The following is a 22,091-nucleotide window of genomic DNA, read 5'->3' on the forward strand; positions in this document are numbered from 1 at the left end:
ACAGATGGCCCCCTGACGATTTTTTGCCCAAATATTCTGTTTCATTTCAAGACGAATATACTATTCGACTGTCGGATTGTTATCACAAAAATGAATTAGGCAAATTCGTATGTGCCTCACCGGGTCATAGTTTCTCTGCGCTGTCATTGTACGTTGCAAAGTCGAATTTAACATTTTTTGGCGAATTTGAGAAGGTTCTGGTGGAATCAGTGCTGCAATGGCATTCGATTAATTTTTAGCATTTATTACATATTTGTAAACTCATGGACCCCGGAGCCGGATTGGATATCAGGCCGGACTTTTTCCTTTTTTGCCAGAACCGGATCAGTACTTTTCCTGATACGGCTGGAGCCGGACCAGAGAATTGAAAAACAGGATCGGAGTCGGACCACAGAATTTTTCGATCCGCTCCGCACTACCGTACAGCCCGCAATTTGACGAATATCGGTAAGTTATCATCACTTCAAGCCCGATCATATCATTAAATTGACCAAATCGCGAACGAAGCTGGTACGCGTTGCTGTTTGGTTAGAGCAGGATGCTGTGACACTACGCAGGACTGGGTTGCGTTCAGCTGGGTATCAAAGCAATGAAATATAACGAGTGTGTGATTCTTATAATCTAGTGATAAATGACGAATCACATTGAACGCTACGTGATGATCCACAGTATATGATAGACAACCGTGGGAAATCTAGGCTACTATATGCTATTCAGTATAGAATAGTGTGCAGGGTACAGTACACATTGTACTGTGTCGACTTTGCATACATCGCCATAGCACACGTGAGGGGATACGTGTAATCGCTAAGTAACACCATACTCTGTTCAATTATGCCAATTTGATAAGGATGTCAGTCCATCATTGACCATGATATTACCAATAAAACAGGAGGAAAATAAATATGGCCATATTTGACTCGAATCCGTCCGTTCATCAACGATGAATTGTGACATGCTTCAATTCGCCTAAGACATTTTTCTTACATAGAAGAACGCCAATATGAGTTTCTTGCCAATGAATCGCTATGAAACTCAAGTCAGTTTGTGTATACTCTATATATATACTCTATATACATGTAGATTTCTAATAGCTCGTAATAAAATCTACGCCTATATCAATAACGACCGTGTCAACGTCGTATAACTATAGGGTTGCATTTCAAACAAACCGTGTTTTTTAGTTGTAAAATTATGCCATAACTTGTGTAAATCCTTTAAAAAAAAAGTTACGAACAATTCTTACCCGATATAGCCAAAGTATATCGATATGGGATGGTTGAAACCCTCGGTTAGTCCGTTCAACAGTAATAATACATATGTTTCGTCAAAGCAGCTATATTTACCCCATATTTTCAATTGTCAATGTCAATCCAATATGACGTCACAATTAATATTCGTGACATCATGACTAAAATATTTAAAAAACATGTTTTAAACAAGGGCCTTGTAAACATGTTTCTTTTAAATTGATTTTTGCTTTAAATGCAACCCTTCGTATAACACGTGGATTGTAGAATCGAAGTCAGTTTCCTTCGCGTGCTGCTGTCTATCATTTTCCAGTAAATGTCAGACGCAAACTCGGCCTCGTTGACGCATGATAAACACTCAAAATGCATGCGTCCCACGGTATAATCAGTGATTGATGAGAAGTTGTTTTTATATTTATTCACGCTTCTTTAACGCAAAACGGTTATTCTGATAATATGTCAGCTCTGAAAAAGTGAGACTTTCGAAAGCTCGATGATAAAGATAAATACGTCAGGTTCAAGTCATTCACTTTGTTTGTGGTGATTTGTGAGTGGATTAGGACAGTATGCGGTCGGCAGGAATTCCATCGCCAAGACTTATTTCGACATACTCAAGCGAAATTTTATTTGTTATCGCACTTCGTTTCTTGCTGAAAAGGTAACAAGGGAAGACTAAAATTACGGAAGAAGGCTACAGTACATCGGGATTTACATTCCATTCACCAGCGATGCAACCACACCAAGTCATCATTAACAAAGCCTGCCGCCCTTGGGATTTCTAAAATTAGGTTTTCGGCGTATTAGGAGAGAACGTCATTTCAGATAATCGCGTGAGAGTCATGTAGTTCCCATGCCGACCATGAACCATTTACTTTGCACATTGCGCATTAGCACATGTATCACGTTCCGCACGTGACACAATTTTTAAAGGAAATTCATTGTTCTAGTCGTGTCGCATGCCTTTACGAAGACATCACATTCTTAGGTTCTCTATACAAGCGAAGCTATCACATTCAAGCATACTGGCAGGCTGCTAAAAGACGATGTTGTTTATTTCAATCGTGAACCGCCAATTATCAAATTCCGATCGTACCATTGCAGCGAGTAGGCTATTCGTTTCACGTTAATCTTATTGCCATGCTACGTTGTATTATTATGTTCTTAGTATTTAACGAATATTCGTATACAAATTCAAAGTATTTAATGTTTACAGTGAATAATTTGCAAACAAATGTTGTTACTACAACCGACATTACGACGATGTCCAAAACTGATATGATATAAGAATCCCCTGCTGAGCTGACTCTGCGTAAGTCATTTCAATATGGTGGTCAATGTGTGTGGTCTATGTATGACAGAGGGTCTTAAGCCATGAAGGAAATTAGTTGGTGTGTTAGTGGGTATTGATCATACATGGTGGTGTTGGTTCGATTTTAATAATATTTCCAAACGTTCTAAAAACCATAATAGTGACTTAAGAAGAACAGATGAAAATGTCTAGAAATGACGTGGAGTATAGTATCTCAGTCCGACACCTACCTTCAACCTTGACCCAAAACATGTAAATACAAGAGGCATACGTACTCAAATAAAAGTAACAGAAGATAACATAAAAAGGATAAGCAATGGATACGCAGTAGATTGGGACCACAGGTTGATCTGCTATCTAAGATCATGGTCCTGTAATCTTGAGCAGTGTCATTCAGTTGACTTCGCTTATATTGTCACTTGAATGCGGATTTGCTTGAAAACTGTCGGATTGCCGGCGAAATACCGTTTCACAGTAGAGATCCGGCAAACACGATGGTGCGAGGCGTAATCCTAATTCGTGCCGATCATATAGTAAATTGACGATTGGCGTATGTTGTACAGGTTCGCTTTTGATTCGGAAGTGGAGAAATCAATAGATTTTGAGGGTAGTGAACGCAATCGAACGGGTACATAAACCTGGCGAGTTCTAGCTCTCTTATATCCTTACGTTCAAAACACCGGATCGATTGAGCAGCGATTTGTACTCAGATCCAGGCTCAATTGGGGCCCTATAGTGAAGATGCGGAGAATATGTTTTGGAAGTGAATAGGGTTAATATATATTGGAAAAGGGAAAGGACACTTTAATCAAAATTTTCAAACTTAGAATACTGGAGGAAAATCTTGAATAAATGTTAAATTTTTCCATTTCGTGGTCAGTTGACTAAAAGAAGGTCCACTTTCCGGCTCCGCTCCTGAAATAGCCGCCGGAGCGTTATACTTCAGTGCTGATTTATTGTATCTCAGCCGAATTTTGCCATATAACAGACTAAAATTCTCAAAAAAGAGGACAAAATCTCGAGGACATTTAGGCATCATCGCAGTACATTTTCAAAAACCTGAATAAGGAGGACAAATCCTCCTAAGAAGGACGTATGGTAATCCTAGCAGTGGATCATGTACATTACAACTGGCAGCGCGCAAGGAAATAATGCCATATTGTAACATTGATTGAAATAAAAATTTACACAAAGATTAATTGCTAGCTATGAAACGTGTAAGAAAATCACTCGGACAGGACGATGCGACCGGACGATGCTTTTTCTTATGAGTGTTTGGTGTCTGATTTATTTCCCGTATTATTATTACTAGTATTAGCCAAAATGAAAGTGACGCTTTTCACCTGTAAGGTCAGGTGCGCCACGGACTAGAAGGTGTGGGTGGTATACAAAACGATTTATTTTACAAACGTAGTTTCGAGGATTTATTACTGTTCGGGGAGCGCAACTATTGAGGCAACATGTGGGCAAGTACAGGTTTGCGAATATGTACCAATGTACCATGAACGAACTCTGCGGCATGAGAAAACATTTCGGGGACTATCAGTGTTGCAACTATTTTGAGTTCACTCTACCCGTGAAGTCATATCGATGCCAGTGTAGCAAAAAAATGTTCCACCTTTTCAGGTACCGTGCAATGTTTACTGAATTCATCCGACTGCATATCTAACAAATCTGCTCTTGACTTAATTTGTCGAAGTAAATATATCCGTTGCCTATGTCGAACACACACCAGTCCATATAAATGCAGGCTTAGCTTCGCTTCAGTTGATACATACGTCAATTTAAAACTGACTAAAAAGGTTCGTTCCGAAGATTACAACGGTAAGTTTCGTTTCGTACCGATAGTTTCGGATTAAACACGTCCAAAGATCTGATCTCGAGAAAAGTCCTAATGGAACCAGGTACCGCAGGTGTAAGCAATACCCAATGAACTGGTAGCCTGCATATAAAACGTATATTAGCTGTCCACGTGTGGACACTTAATGGTAGGAATCGGATAGCATTTAAAACAAACGGCATTTTAAGTTTAAGTTCAAGTTAAGTTTAAGTTGTAAAATTATGCCATAATTGTGTAATTACTTCCAAAAACATGCTGCATGGGCCTGCGGACCATTGCAACCCGATATAGCCGACGTCTATCGATATGGGATGTTTGGAACCCTAAAATTAGTCGGTTCAACAGCAATAGTACAGATATTTCGACAAAAGAGCTATATTTACCCTCTACTTTTAGTTGTCAATGTCAATCCACTATGACGTCACAATTGAATATTCGTGACGTAATTGCTTAAAAAACAATTAAAAACATATTTTAAACAAGGACCTTGATTTAAACATGTTTGTTTTAAATCGATTTTGGTTTTAAATGCAGCCCTGGGTAGGAAGAATCCGCTCAAACATATTCACAACGAAACGCATTGCGTACGGGCGTACGGGTGTAGACGACGTATACGCATCACGTCGTCGCCTTTAAACTTGGGTCACACGCCAGGAACACCACAAAAGATTTTCAATTAATCAACTAAAATAAGTCTAATCACCGCCTTAGCGAGATGGCGGTTTGGTAATTCATGACCATATGACCTCACGAGGACTTAACGACGCGAGAGATCCGGTTTGCAAATAATGTTGAAGCAACACATATCCAATAACGTGTGATGCGAGGTGAGATAGCCTGATGTGATAGCCGTCGCCAAAACATTGATTAGAACGTGAATGTGTGGAAAACAATTCATGCAATATCATCAACTGTAACAGGTTCAGCTACCTTCAGAGTTATATGCCGCCATTTTAGTCGCAATGTAGACACATTTTCGGTTACAATTTTAGTTCGATGGCTTTCGAAAACTCAGGATCTGAATCAGCTGAAATTTAGATTTGTCATATAAAGCCCTACTTCGCATTTTGCCGCACAAGGCCCGAATACCTGTGTGTCTGAAGGGACAGAAATCTAAATCTTGCAATATTGGAGACTGAACAAGAGTGATTTTTATTCACAATTATTTATACGGGATGTAATTTCGAGCAGATTTCATACTGCTCTGCAAGTCACAATTGACGTCGTGAAGGTCGCTAAATTTCGATCCTGTTAAAAACAGAGACCAGCGATCTTCGAAATATTTAACTGTTTTCTCTATTTTTGACTATTTTGAAGACCAATCTTATCAGTAAGTGGTCCGTATCCCCTAGTTGCGAAAATTGTCAATTTAGTCGCCCGTCTATACGCTTCTTATAGAATTGATAGTAATAATTATTTATTTATGTTAATCAACATACATAAATATTATATGATATCAAACGTTATTAAATTCACGAATTTAATTCGAATCGGTTCAATGTAGAACTCGGTTAACTAACTCTCGGTGGTCGAGGACTGCCGCGTTCGTTATAAAATGTAATGTCTAATGCGATAAATAAATATTATTGTCGCTGAATCGTTTTGAATTATTCTTTGCGATTCGTGGACCGATTTCAAGTATTTGTATCCTGCGCCCTATCTGCACTGTTTAATGTAGTATGATATCGCAATTTGCCGTACCTAACGGTGATACCGGCAATTTGAAGTCACTGCGAGGTTCTTGATCAAACCACTGTGCAGTGTGCATACCGCAGATTCATTCACCTGTTTCCAAGATTTTTTCATCGTATTTGATGATCTCTCCGGGACTTGCTTATTCATCCCGCTCGCATTAAATCGATTTGTTGGTTGGATGAACGCATGTATAGAGAGTTATAAAATAACATATGCAGTGAAGCAAGGTATGATTTAACAACAGTTGGGTCAGGCTGCGATTACACAGTATCTTTTTTTCGAATGGCGATTAAATTGCATGTCATGGAATAAAGCTCGGTAAATGCGAATGATTCGTGTCATAGTTGAGGATGATGTTAGTTGATATAAGTTCGGAGTTCGCTTATACGTCTTTTGTGATGTAGTATTTCTGAGGTCCACACACCGAATGCGAACGTGAACCTCACGTTCACAGGATCCCTCGTTCTTACCTTCTTTAGCTGTTCGCATCTCTTTGAAATTACGAACCAGGTCGCAACCTTCGATGTTGATGGAAATGTGTATTGGGATGGCCCGTAGTAACGTGTCTGTGTAGTTAATAGGAAAACAGTTTTCCGCATATATAGACTGTTCGGGGTTAGCACGGATTTGGATTTGTAAACAGGTCGAAGCGCAGCCTACAGCGCACCTGTTGATATAAAATAAGGGAGGTGTCGCAGTTGAAAGCTATAGAGACGCCTAAACTATTTTGAATGCGGACAGCGTATCAATCATTCCAAGTCAGTGGTTCCCAATCTTTTTGTTGTCACGGACCACTTTATTGATTCTGCGGACCCCTGCATAAATATTGCATGAAACTAAATTAAGAAGCTGTTCAAATACCTCAATTAACATATACTATTGACTTTTGTTAATAATTATGGCACTCAACTATACTGTACTGTGTCAAATTGTTGTTAATGAAGGAAAGAACAACCGCAGGTACGAAAGAACAAAATTTGAATACACCGTCGGCATAAAATTGAATAAACAACTGGCATGATACTAAAATAAAGCAACAAGAAAAAAGTTGGGAAAATATATACTTAAAGATAAGATAGGCTGACGACCAAACCACTACATCTACACCGTACAGGAATGGGGCAAGAGGTTTTCAGAGGAAGTTGAGCCTCGCACTGCCAGGACTCGGTCGCCCTTCGCCAAGCGGTTTTCCCCGCGCGGTATATAAATTTAAAAAGGTGACCTGAAATGCCATGCTGAAATTTGTCAACGTATGCAAATTTAAATAAAGGTCTTTTGTTGCCTTTCTTGAACTAAAATGTATGCTTTCTATAACGTAATAGATGAGGCAATCCTAATTTGACTGTAATCAGCGTGTACTCAAAGGAGGTGTGGACACTCGGAAAATTACGTGCTGTCACGCCCAGATGCCTTTTGTGTCTTTGTTATTGTCGATCCGTCTGCAACAGTAATTAAAGGCAAAGTCGCTATTGCTCTTTGTTAATTTTGACTATGTTCCATATTGAGTTGGGTGACAGGATTTGGTATGGTAAATTTTGATGCTGTCATCTAGCACTGTACCAAGTTTCAGCGCTGTGACTTGATGATTAGCGTAGTAATTTCAGTGTCGGTGTCGAGTATCTGATAGATCAGCGCGCACCGTTATATTGCTGACTTTGATAACGGAATTACTATGCTAATCATTGAGTGACAATCCTGAAACTTACTGCGAAGCTGGATAACACAACAAATATATACCATACCGAATTTCGTTATCCATCTCGGTATGGAACACTTTCAAAGATTCACATATACCAATATCAAATTTTGCGAAAATTCCTGTATGCGGATGGCTCAATGATGGCTCGATATTGATAACGTAGTTACTACTGTATTTATTGGGTCACAGCCTTGAAACTTCGTACAGTATTAGATATCATCATGAAGATATGTAGTACGAAATTTGGTCATCCATCGCCGTATAGAACACAATCAAAATCTACACATACCAATACTATTTTTCGTTCAAAATCAATTATGCGCTATAGGCTGAAGGTCAGATGATTGCATCTTACACTGAACCAATTTTTGAGGGTGTGACTCGGTGATTAGGATCGTAATTTCGTTATCATAGATTCATAGTCGAGTATATCAGGTTGATCGCTGACCTGCCATCCAGCCTACCGCATTACAGATTTTTCACAAAAGCCGAAATTGCTATATGTAGGCTTTGACTGTGTTTTATTCCGCGGTGGATAACAAAATGTCGTATGATATATCTTGATGGAGACATCTAGCACTGTAATGAGTTTCCAGGCTGTGACTCAATTATTACGGTAGCAATTTCGTTATCAAAGTCGCGTATGTCGGCTCTGTCGGGGTGCGCGCTGATCTGGCATTCAGCCTGCCGCATAGCAGATTTTTCGCAAAAGCCAGTATTGGTATGTGTACAATTTGAATGTATTTTATAAGGCGATGGATAATAAAATTTCGTAATGTATATCTCGATGAAGGAATCTAGCACTGTACCAAGTTTCAAGGCTGTCACTCTGTAATTACAGTAGTGAGTACGTTATCAAATTCGAGTATCCACGGTCTGCGTGCACTGATTTGGCATTGAACCTACCGCATAAAGGAATTTTCGCAAAATTTGATATTGGTATTTGTGAATCTTGAAAGTGTTCCATACCGATATGGATGAAGAAATTCGGCATGGTATATCTTGGTTGTGTTATACAGCTTCGCAGTAAGTTTCAGGATTGTCACTCAATGATTAGCATAGTAATCCCGTTATCAAAGTCGGCAATATATCGCTGCGCGCTAATCTACCAGATACTCGACGTCGACAGCGAAATTACTACGCTAGTCATCAAGTCACAGCCTTGAAATTTGGTACAGCGCTAGATGACAACATCAAAATATACCATACCAAATTCCGTCACCCAACACGATATGGAACATAGTTAAAATCAACAAAGAGCAATAGCTACTTTGCCTTCAATTACTGTTGCTGACGGATCGACATTCGACAATAACAAAGTCGTCAAAGGTATCTGGGCGTGTCAGTCACGTGATTTTCCGAGTGTCCACACCAGAGATGAGCATGGATTAGGATTAGGTTTTGAAAAAACAGGATTTGTGAAATTTTGTCGAATTTGGATTGGATTTGGATTAGACATTTTTTTCAGAACGGATTAGGATTTGGATTGGATTTATCTATTTTCTGGGAAATTGAAATGTCGTGTGCGAATGGCAACAAACTTTATTCAGATCAGTTATTAATGTAATTATGGTTACTAAGTTATCTTGACTCAAGTGAATCGTTGGTTGTGAAAGAAAATTTTCGAATCCCTCCATTGCATAATTTAGTATTTTTTCTGAATTTCCAGTTGGAATTGGATTAGGATTGGACATGGACTTGAATATGAAGAAAGTATGAATTAGGATTTGGATTTGGATTTGAAGGTTCGGATTTGGATTGTATTAGGACATAGAAATTACAAATCCGCTCATCTCTGGTCCACACCACCGTTTAGTCCACGCTGCTGTAATCGAGATCCGTTGTAATAGACGCGGCATTGTAGTGCAATGGCAAAGGGCAAAGTGCACACTGCAGGCACCAGCATAAATTTATCTTAATAAATAGCGATACAGTTTATTCTCGCTTGTAAGTAAAAAAGATGGCTTCTCGTTGTTTTCCCGAAAATTCATCCTGGGTATCACGAACCACGAACCCCCACTGTTCTAGGTTGAAAGAGTTGAATGAAGGGTAATTTCTTGACCCAGAGCTTACCAATATTGAATATGGGCTATATCAACTTCGACAGTTATTGTGATAGCAACGTATAGAAGTCCTCGATGATTGAATATTATCAGAGCGCACTATTCTGAATGTTTTAACAACATATGCCGTCAAAGCCATTGTAATAATTGCCGTATTAAACCTTCCTAAATGTAGCTTGGTATTTTGAACCATTATGCGATGGAATCGGAGTTTCAATATACTGGATATGTATGTATCTCTATGGGGTGTGGGAGATAATCCATCGATTTATGAATGTCTATATGTCGCATGATCAGTTCTACTCTTGTAGGAAGGCTGGGAGTGTTAGGCATTTTACGAACTAACAACGGGATATTCATTTCGTCAATAGCAATTTGTTGAATATCAGACTTTAGAGTTGATATATGATTAGTGATAAATAGCAAACTAGGGCGATTTTTGGCATCTCAAAATATGTCAAAACTTTGTGAAAATTGTAACGTTACGTCGAAAAATTGTCAAAATTGTTTACAAAGTCAAAAATATTTTGCCACCTGAATTTCGTTTCTATCGTAAATGTTTGCACTGTCGATGAACTTATCATTTGACATTTTACAGCTTTTAGCCTACTTCATAGGCCTACCTTTGTAGACGGCCATTATCTGCTCATTGTGAATCATAAACGGCCAAATGCAACAAATCGGTTGACATGGTGCGATGCTGAACGTACTGCAATATCCTATATGAAGCAAGACTGGGTGGGCATTGGTTCTTATATCAAGAAGCAAGGCCGTAACAGCACTTCTTCAGCCCCCCCCCCCCCCCCCCCCCCCCCAAAAAAAAAAAACGTTCGTCTTGCCCCCCTCCCCCATAGGGTGATAAACCAAACTTCTCCTTCACCCCCCAGACCCCCCTTAGGCTGTTTACCGCTACATCTCATCTACATCGGGTGCCCGTTTAGTGAGTCTGCTGTTATCGGCTGAACGCGCGAAACGCGAAGAAATTTATATAATTTATGACTGAATCGGTCAATATGATCGGGAATTCCATATATATTGCTATTAATTTTTACCCTCTCTCTGCTCACGAAATCTGATTTGCCGGTAGAGCTGAGTAAGGTGTGTTTGAAAAGGTAGGAACCCTCAATAATAGTTTAACATCTCCGGGTGTAAACCCGTTGACAGGAACGAAACAGCACTTCGTCAGGCCACCAAAAAACTTGAGTCATGGGCTTCCATTAGGTGATAAACCGTCCCCCATCACGTTGTTCACTTTTACCACGAAGTTGTAGTGGTACCGTTTCGTGAGTCAGCGCGATGCGCGAAACTTTTCGATAATTCATGAAAAATCAGTCAATAATATCGGGAATGGCATATATATTGCTATGAATTTATTGTCCTCTCTACTCATATTTACCGGTATAGCTTAGTGAGGTGTCTTCGAACTGTAGAGCCCGTAAATAATAATTAAACACATTCGGGCGGCGTACCCGTTGGTATGACTTCGTTACATGATGTTATTTCGTGACCTCCTATCTGCTATATCAAAAAATATAGAACGGCCGAAACGTACTAAACTAAAAGTACACACGATTTCAAATTGGTATTTCTTCATTGCCATATAATTTTTCTCTGCGGGATGGTATTTGTCTTGTGAGGTTCAGGTTGCCAAGACATTCGGCGTCAGTCATTCAGGCGGCTATGGACATAGACAATTAAACCTATATGTCATTTGTATATATAACGAAGTTTTCGGTCAGTATAAGGGCAGTCCCTTTCGGCCGAAGTTTTCTCGCTGCCTATCGTTCTGGCACACTTCTTGGAGTCGCATATTGCATGGTCTAAGACTTTATACGTCTTGGTTCGTCGTGGCGCGGTAATGGCCATGTCTATAAAGGTTGCGTATTTTTTTCTTGGGGGAAGAGTACCTAATAACAAAGAAATTTGTCAACTTGAAAAAGTTGCACAAATTTTCAAAAAATACTCTATAATTTATGCTAATTCACGAAATAATTTTGGGCCCCCTTCGAGCTCGCCCCCCCCCCCCACACACACCCCAAATTGGGGAGTTTGGGGTGCGGCAGTTACGGTCCTGTCAAGAAGCGCATGATGAAAAATTGTGACGTCGAAAACATTGTCAGAATGAAGCAACGCATGCTGTGTCACAACCAGCATACGCTCAACTTCAGTGTTGCCAGCCAACAACTGCTGCTGTTGAACGTTCTTTCTCCATTCTTGTCAAGCTACTAATTATCACAGGCATTTTCTACCTGAGAATGTAGGAAAGTATCTTTCGTTGTAGTACAACAAATTTTAAATATTTCCACCATAATGCGTAATGTAACTATACTGGAATTCTTCATAGGTCCACATTTCGTTACAATAAAGTTTTTTCATGAAAAAAATTGTCAGTTTTGAAGTCAAATAAGCTTTTTCAGGCCAAACTACCTCGTAAGGACATACAGTTCCAACCTGAAATGAAGATAAGTAGTACAATGCCAACATTATGTGGGAAAACACCTTACTTACATATCCAGGGCAAATTGCATTGATTGAACTGGTCAAAATTAAGTTTGTTAAGATCAAAAATGTCAAAATTTTGATTTTTCAGGTCAAAATCTTCCGTCTTTTAGGTAAAAAGTATCGACCTAGGGACAACGCTATGTGTTAAGACGTGGCCAGTAATATATATCAGTTGACTGATGCTTCGCCGCTAACGTTTTATTTTTTATGCCAAATTGTGGCTGGTTAGTTTTCTGGACTCGAATGAATTTAACTAAACTACTGTACTATCTCATGCAGTCATACGGAAACTAGCAACAGATTTTCGCTGGCCACTTGACCTTTGACTGGAGTGACCGGGAATTTCGCTATGACGAAAATATTGTCATTGTTCCTGGTCAGTTCCATCCTGCTTCACATTCTATGGGATACCGGATCTTCTCTTTCGGGTGAGAAAGATTTCACAATAACTAGAACTATCGGCATGGCTCCCTACTATGTGTTTGTGCAATCGACCTTATTTTGTCAACAGTAAATATATTGAATCGGCGAACGCTGTGCAGTGAAATGGTGCCTTAACTTTGTCGCCACTCGATCTTATTGGGATGAAGCTTAATGCCATTTCGGTACCCGAAATGTATTGATAAACTTTTCTCTTGTCTCTTAGAGTATGCTGAAACCTGTTATTTGAATGCTATGGGTTTTGTCACCCTGTAGAACGCGATGTTGCTGGCAACATTTTGCGATGAGACTATTACGTTCGATAGCGAATATGGCGTTACGCGCAGGCGACGCTAAATCACGAAACTTGATATGCCTAGCACTAGGAAATAGGAAAATAACATAGGCAGAGATCCGACTGCCTTGTATTTCGATTACAAAGCGCCCAATGATCACAGAAATCCCTTCTCGCGTTGTCCTTTCGATGGACAAGACGACATTCTTCTCCGTGATATCTTTTCAATACATGCCAAACTGACGATAATAAGGCGTTTCCGCTGCAGAATATCTAACATGTTATAACTTCTAACTTGTTATATGACTTCATATTAATTGTGTCGATATCTAGCGCATTGACCTTGTCAACGGATAACCCGATAGGGATATCCCACCAGGGAAGATTTTAATTTGACTTGGCACATACGAATACCTTGATGTATGCGGTAGCGTTTACGTGGTGGGGGATCATAGAAGAATAAATCGTAAATTCATCCCGATGATTGACATTATCATTACCTCTTGTACGCAAGTGCAGTTCTTGTCGTGTTTATGAATATTTGTACTATGTTAAGTCAAAACTGGTCATGTTAACAAACGAAGAGTCGGCATCCATATGATCTCTTACGGATCTCGTCGTATTGAACGGACTTGTTCCGTCGCGCTATAACAATAAACGTCGTTTCATACAGCTTCAACGATGGTCGATCGTGTTTTTGAAAGATGCGAAACCCATTACTGCCCTAACATCAAGAGACTACTCCATTGCCGATTTTTCGCGATGAGGAAACAACGAAAATGTAAGTGTGAGAAGGACTATGTATCGGTATGTTATGATACCAGCGCCAGTTATATAGCGCTATAACGATTAATTTTTTCCTCTCTATTTTTCACGTTTCCTGGTGTTTTAGGAGAAATAATCTAATACGCACAATTACGAATTGTTTCTTATTATAATTTACATTTTAGTTGTTATGCCCGTCATCCAATTTGAGTTCAATTTACGTGCGATAAGTCATTGTCAATTCTGCCCCAAGAAGCTGCTAACCAAACTGCGCCATATGCATAATAGCCGTTGGGGATCGAGTCAAGGATTTTCATTTTCGTTTTAACAGCATGAGTGATATAATTTACGTTTTCCAATGTGTGGCAACTATTCGTCTCAACGAAGTTCAGCACGTAGTCCGACGTCCCAGTATATTTTGAATCATGTTGCGTCGGCTTTCATTTACTATGATATTTCAGTCGGTACAAAGGTTGCGGCCTCGCCCTTCAGTGGTTCTCAATTGCCGGTTGCATACGCGCTGGTATCGCCGCGAGGCGCAACTCGTCATTAAATAAGTTCGACACCCTATGCGTTGAATCATGCTAGACTGTGTTTCATTTTCTACAAATTATATTTCAGTAAAATAATACATTTATTTGTATTATTCATCAGAACATTATTGTTGTCTGTGCAACAAAGTCGAGGCTTGTCTGGTCCGGGTCAGCTTTGGCTCAACTTCGAAAAATCACTATATAGGCGTTATCCAAAACCCAATGTGCGCAAGGTCCGATTTCACCTTTGCGTCTGCGTGTGATTAAAGGGATTGCTGGTACCATCACTTCCTAACGAGATTCGAAAAACCCACGGCTACGGCATGTTGATAGAGTAGCAAGTTTGAAAGAGTCGCGAATCGCGCAAGTCGAACAGAGTTTTTTGTATTATATAATTATAATTCCTGCAATGGGTGTTATCATCAATTTCAAACTAAAACAGGATTCAACAGCGAGCTTCTAGCGGCAATATCCATACCAGGCAGGTTTATGAGATTCCTTAGATTACAGATTACAAGGAAGAATTTTTCACCGTCTCTTCAATAGAATGTACCACCGCTAAACATAAATTGACGGAATGGGGTAGTGGTACTTTCAACAGCTACAACACTAAAGTGATCTGGGGGTTCGAGTCCAACCTAAGTTGGCTGCAGAATAACTTTTCTTATTAGTAGTACTGTAGATAAAGCGGTAATTAGAATGGTGCATATCACATCTACCGTCTTTTCGCGCCACGCACGGAGATATATATAGACGTTAAAAGGACATTTAGAGTATGTAATGAAAATGACACACTAAATACGTGTGTAGTATATAAACAGTATAAATATGCGTTATATGACTCTAAACCTTTCGATCTAATATATACAAATATATATTGTAATAATAAATGTTGGGGGTTTATGTGTATAGGCTATTCGCCATCCGATCCGGTACTAAGAACCAGTGCACAGCGAAAGAGAAGCTCATTCGACCAGACTTGGACAACTAGATGATTCTAGTTGTCTAATTTCACTACTAAATTAGAGCGAAATGCCAGTAATCTAATTCTAATCTAATTTAGAATCAACTTGACATGACGGACAGCAATATCTTACAACACGTAATCGATTTTATAGCTTCCTCGGGACGACGTATATAATTAATGGCAATTAACTTTCCACTGATAATATCTAATACTGAATTTGCAAGCTAGGTTGTTTTATTGATGGAATTTATTGGCTGTTGCTAAAAAAGACCAACGCTGTTTTAGGCACCATAACATGATTTCATTATTAAATAAATAAAAAAAATAACTGTGAATAAAGAATATAATAATAAAACATGAAGATAAAATCGGCTGATTGTTCTTGATATCGTACCGAGATAAATTCGTAATTAAAAGTAACCCTTCCCACCAGACCAGGTACCACACAACTCGAAATGCATTATGATGAGATTAAAATCGCAGTTGATTACAAAATGGAAATGATCGTGAATGATACCTCAACAAGGCCAAATCAACACGTGCGGGGATCACATGCAAGCGTGCTGTCGTGGATAGGGATAATGCGAGTAAAGCGGTGCTTCGGTGGTTATCTAAAACAATCTGTTTTAAATTCGTTACGGAACTTACGTTCTCGCAAAGTATTTCTTCATGCCATGAATTCCCACGGTGTCGTATAGGAATAACTAAATCGATCAATTCTATCAGTTTGCAGGTATTGCTCGAGACGCGTATGCTCGCGGAAATGGAAGAATTCATTCGCGATATGGTATTCTTAAAGCAACCTCTACTTCGGAACACTTTGCTCTGTGACGAATCTGCACAGCCCCGGACACGTTTGACACTGTTCTGACAGCATTTATATCAAGCAGTTGATTATTAAGTGCAAACGTTTGTATCAATTTCTCTGGCGGCCTTTTATGTACATAGAACACTATATGCTTTGTTGATAACTTAGTGTTCGGCAACAGGTATGACATTCGTTGTCCGGCGTCAGCAGTGAGAATTATTAGATACCTCAGAATTGTCGATGAACATAAATCGCAGCCCTAGCGCACACCTATTTTCTTTTGCAATTAACCGATGCACTTCTCATATATATAAACTGGATTGATATAACAGCAAGTGATATTTGATTTATAATATTATCGAAATATATAGTGCATTAAGCACTATTGCTATAGTATCAAGTTCAATATTATATAACTCGGAATTAATACAATTTGGAACGGAACGGCGGAATGAGTCTCTGATTAGTCGTACATGCCATTGATGGTTCGAAATAATGGGTTGTTGAAATTAAATTGCTTTGTTTCAACGGCCCTACGGATGTCAATGTATCGTGGATATATTGGTAAATCATGCACAAATATCTATACAAATACAAATAATTACGAGAGTAACAGGGAAAGGCCTAACTAATTCCCAATAAAACGATATGGCAATCCGATTTCAATGAATCACGGGTGCAATCGCTTGTACACTAAGTGCTCTTGTTGTAGTTGTATTAGCCGGTATTATTGCAAACTATTAGTGCATTTCTAATCGTCTATTCGGGTTTTTTGCTTCCAAGACTTGACCATCGTTCCTCTGTAATTCTGAGCAAATTACTGCAAATACCTCTCAATGATGGGCACTTAAGTTATGCTTATATGATATGATTTCCGAACAGTATTTTTCTCTGATACAGGTCTATACGATACTTAGCATTCAACTGTCGCATAAATAAATCACAGATGATGCTAAGCGGACTGCTGCTTTATGATCACCCATCAGACAAGTTATCGCAGGATTTCTAGATTAATTGGACAGGAGTGAGTGTAGAAAACAAATCAGCACAGGTGATCAAACTAGTCAACCAAGTTACTCAAATAAGGGTAGCAGTAGCGGCGTGAAATAGTGCTTTAAGGATCTATTCCAAACGTCAAATATCATTCAAGTAAGCCAGTAGATTTGGAAAGATCCCTATAATACGCTCTCAATCACAGTAAAAACCTGGACACTTTTGCATGTGGGCGGCGCGGGGAGCTGGGTATCAGAAATGAAGCGATTCATGTATCAATGTAATCGCTTGCGATTCAGATTACTTCAGTAATGCGCTATTAAGATTGCAGAAAAATGTCGAGGTATGGCCGATTACGCTTTCATGGTTAGAGTAGTCACGATTATTACCGATTACATCAAACTTACTTCCTTGAAATTGAGCTTTACGTATGTTCGAAGACAACATATAACCATATAAGACAAATAGTGATAGTGATAGAGATAGTGATAGTGATGTCTTTTTCACGGCGTCAAAAATGTAGAATACAGAATTCACGAAATAGGCCATGATTAGTGCGAATTCATTTTTTGGTTGTTCACGAATAAATCGCACAATAAATGTATTCCTAGAACAACGTAACTGTACCTGTCAATTCCAAGGTTATATATGATAATGATCATAGAGAGAGATAGGCCTAAGTCAGGTTCAAGACCTCATGATTTGCGAGCGGGTTAGGCGCGAATACGGTAGGAATTTTCGAAATTCCAGTACGGTATTGAAATTTCTACTACCATATAGATCGAGCAGGAATGATCACGAGATAAGATAATCATGACTGGATATTTTCACTTCGCGGGAATAGCTTTGCCTTCCTGTTATCATTACCCAAACCAAACAAAACCATCAAAAATAAAATAATGAAGACGCCGTGATTTAGGAGAATAACTTTGTGGAGAAATATGGTTTCGTATGAATTACTATTAGCCCAGCTTCCATGACCAGCGAATGCGTCGCAGTTCCGCACTTTTATATTGAAGGAAATGTGAATGTCGGTTACAAGTCGCCCTATCTATAGCTGAATTCGAAGCGCTCTACTTTGAAGTATTTGTCATGAGCGGTGATTTGAAGAATTTCGATCGCATTATTTTCCCTGAAATAACACTACTTCTATGCTTTTCTTGCTCTCACACTAACGAGATAACGCCAATGTATGGCTACGTCGCTACTCAACGACGTGATACTCTGGTGTATATTAGTGCGGAGCGGAACGACAAATTCTCTGGTCCGACTCCGATCCGGTTTGCCAATTTTCTGGTCCGGCTCCGCCAAAAATGAAAAAGTCCTGCCGGAAATCCGGCCCAACACGGAAGGATATCCAATCCGGCACCGGTCCATGCTCCGCATTAGGACCTAGGACCGGGCAGTCGCCGATGTGATATTCCGAGGTTACATGCTTTTACAGACTTCACAATGTTGGTGGTTGGGAGATCGATTTAAGCACTCTCCGGGAAGGACCTTATGGAAAGTCTTTACCGCAGTCTGCTGTTATGTGGTGCTCGTATCCCATACAACCATTGATATTGTCAATTATGTATCCATGCGATTGTAAAAGGGCAAATCAGAAACACAAATTTATTGTTAGCTCCCTTAGTATTGTCAACTACTCGATGGCGTCAATAAATAGGGAATATATAAAATAGAAATGCGTTAAGGACATTTATTACTGAAAGCAACACAGCTATATATATTATATACTGATTGAGGTTTCAAAATCCGCAGCTAGGTACGAAAAAGGCCCGGTAAGTAACGATAAAAATAGCTTAATCACGTACCGTATCGCCTTTTTTGCGTTTATTTTGTGTCGCGGTTAATTATAGCATGAAACATACAATTTGGGAAGTCGATTTTCGATCCAATTGCATGCAAATTAAATTCATTGCCGGTTTTGAAAATCGAAGTGCTCGACGGTAATCATAAATCGTCGAGTTCATTTAGTGACGCGATCCCCCAATTATTATCGATGTACGCACTGGACGTTCCCATCATCTCATTATTCTTGTCACTATATTGTGCAATCCTTGTCATGGCTTGCTTCGACTGCATGAAAAGCAATACTATGTTTGAGTTTCACACGGTGGAAGAGGCATGCTTTATATTTGTATTGTGTTAGATTTCATTTCGTGATGTTGCGATCCTCAGGCGGCCGATGCTAATTTGAAATCTCAATGATTTTGAACCCATACAGTAGGCTAGCTTTATTATTCCTGAAAACATCGTCTCAATGGGGAGCATACCAACGCGCTTTTGTGAACGTGACCGTAAACACTTGGGCGGCTAACATCCCGAAACCTTTGATATGGGTACTGAGTAGCATCCCTATAAAATATTTGCGTTACGTTCAATACAAAGAAAAATGGCGGTTGCTTTTGATGAAGTAGTAGCGTTGATGCCGAGAGAAATAATAAAATTAGCGCATGGTAGAAATATACGTACGCAAGTCGCAATTACACGAATTTGGTGCCGGATTAGCGGGAAATTACAGCGAATCACCATATGGCGTACGGATGAAGATTAACTGACAACTGGTGAAAAATTGACGCTGTGATTATAAGGTCTACAACTCCTCGTGGGAAAGTATAATCTCACTGAAACCTCACAAAATTTTCAAATAACTCATCGGGGACTCTACATTTCAATGAAAGTAAGCAAAGTTGTAGATCGTTGTCACCATAACTTTAGGGGTCTTGTGTCGTATCGGTACGGATGCTATACATTTCGATATCCTACGAGATATATCAACATGTTTCTAATATTTGTAAGTGTTCTAGTGTAATCGAGACTTCAAGTGTTTGAATAGGACTAAACATACCTCGTGCGGTGTAGAATGTACATGTTTGTACATTGTTCCTTAGTACAATGTACTAGAAACATATTTGGCGCGGAGAAGTTTTGATAGGGAGATAATTACATTAATAAATCCTGAAAAATATACCACTACACAATCTAGGTCAGTGGTTCCCAACCTTTTTCGGTGTCGGGGCCAAATTTAGAATTTCAGAGTACAGTCGGGGCCGCACGAATACCAGGGCAATGAAACGGACCCAAAATACCCATCAAAATCTGAAAATTGGCATTGTTTCGATCAATCGCTCGAAGCCATTGGCCATTGTTATGTTCATTGTGTTGCTGCGCTCCAATTGTTCAGAGCAATCGACCTTTGGTGGCTATTTCGGAGCAGTTTTATTGCCCTGGCGAGATTTCAATTCGTATTTTTAGAATCAGTACGAAAGTAGCATTCAATTATTCGAACGCGTCGGTCGTGAGCTGTAGGACTACCAATTATGCTGCTTGCGGGGCCGTTTAGTGAGTCAGCTTTTATTGCCTGAACGCGCAAAGCGCGAAAATTTTCTCTAATTCATAATTGAATCGGTCAACATGATCGAGAATCGCATATATATTGCTATCAGTTTTTATCCTCTCTCTGCTCACGTAATCAGTTGACAGGTAGAGCCGAGAGAGGTGTGTTTGGAAAGGTAGGACTCCTCAATAATAATTAAATATCTCCGAGCGTATATCCGTTGGCAGGAACGAAAGAGCACTTCGTGAGCCCCACTCCCCCCCCCCCAAAAAAAAAATACTTTGGTCTTGGGCTCCCATAGGGTGAAAAACCTACTCTTACCACCTTGTTCGATTTTACCACGAAATTTGCCGTACCGTTAAGTGAGGCGCGAAATTTTTGATAATTTATGATAAAATCGGTCAATATTATTGGGAATTGCATATATATTGCTATTAATTTCTTGTCCTCGCTGCTCACGTAATCATATTTACCGGTAGAGCTAAGTGAGTTGTATTGGACACTGTATAGAACCCGTTGGTATGACCCCGTAACATGATGTTATTTCGTCACCTCCTGTCTGCTATATCAAAAAATATAGAATAGCCCAAACGTATGCTACTAAACTAAGAGGCGCACATTATTTCAAATTGGTATTTCTTCACTGGAATATAATTTGTTCCTGCGGGATGATATGTGTCTTGTGAGGTTCAGATTGCCAAGACAGTATTTTGCATATATAACGAAGCTTTGGTCAGCATAAGGGCAGTCCTTTTGGGCCAAGGTTTTCTTGCTGCCATTCGTTCTGACAAACTTCTTGGAGTCGCATGTTACATGGTGTAAAATTTAATATGTCTTGGTGCGTCGTGGCGTCTTTGGTATCTTTGGTATCTTTTGGTATTATCTGATCGTGGTTTCGCCGAATCCATTATGTGGTATTTATCCTTATCTTCTGCTTTGGTTTTTATTTATCATTCAGTGCACATGCCTGATATTTTACATGGTTATATTTCATTATTATATGTAGACCGAGAGGGTGATTGATCGAAATACTATAGTTTCAGTTGTTTTGAATTCTTCTTGATCGATCTATTAATTGTGTTCCAATGTTTTGTTGCTTTGAACTAAAAAAGAACTATCGAATTTGCGAGTTGTGAGCCGTTGGTGGGGTGTAGACAGGGAGCGCCTGGCGATCGTACTTCCCTTGAATTAGGATTTTTTGGCTATGTACTCATTTAGAATTTAAATGGTCTCCATCTTACGTGAACAGAGAAGTGGTAGGCCTATGTAGGATTCGTGAACCGAAACATTTCGAATAATCCTGCTTCAAAGGACTTCACCCCCGATGGTATTTTCCTCAATCATCAAATATAATCCCGCCCAATATTACATATTTATTCTCATTTAGACTGTGGAAATACCTCATAGTCTGGTGATCCTATGAAGTGCAGAAATATTTATGGCAGTGACTTGACAATGACGGGACGTCACGGCATAACAATCCATCTATCAACACCAACACCCATATAGATAGTGTAATGGTGATGCGTCCAGCTTCTTGATCGGTAGGTCGTGGGTTTGATCCCCGGCCGGGTCAGACCGAAGACTCGAAAACTGGTATCTGCGGCTATCC

General features: G+C 39.5%; 2 protein-coding genes across 3 annotated transcripts in view; one reads left to right on the top strand and one right to left on the bottom strand.

Annotated features, from left to right (window-relative positions):
* LOC145439843 (membrane progestin receptor gamma-like) overlaps window positions 1–22,091 on the bottom strand; it is a 406,242-nt gene that overhangs the window by 166,885 nt on the left and 217,266 nt on the right. The gene's annotated exons all lie outside the window — the stretch shown is intronic.
* LOC145439872 (uncharacterized) lies at window positions 209–21,601 on the top strand. 2 transcript variants are annotated; one of them, XM_080317531.1, is made up of 4 exons: window positions 209–447; window positions 12,638–12,786; window positions 13,747–13,880; window positions 16,065–21,601. In XM_080317531.1, exons 2-4 carry the CDS (start codon window positions 12,708–12,710, stop codon window positions 16,167–16,169), a joined length of 318 nt encoding a protein of 105 aa, XP_080173657.1. In that variant the 5' UTR covers window positions 209–447; window positions 12,638–12,707; the 3' UTR covers window positions 16,170–21,601. The 2 variants fall into 2 exon arrangements, with proteins under 2 accessions (XP_080173657.1, XP_080173656.1); XM_080317530.1 differs by lacking the exon at window positions 209–447 and having other exon boundaries at window positions 10,724–12,786.

Source organism: Botryllus schlosseri, chromosome 5 (assembly GCF_051294905.1).
Source record: "Botryllus schlosseri isolate E-star chromosome 5, Bs_hap1, whole genome shotgun sequence".
NCBI lineage: Eukaryota > Metazoa > Chordata > Ascidiacea > Stolidobranchia > Styelidae > Botryllus > Botryllus schlosseri.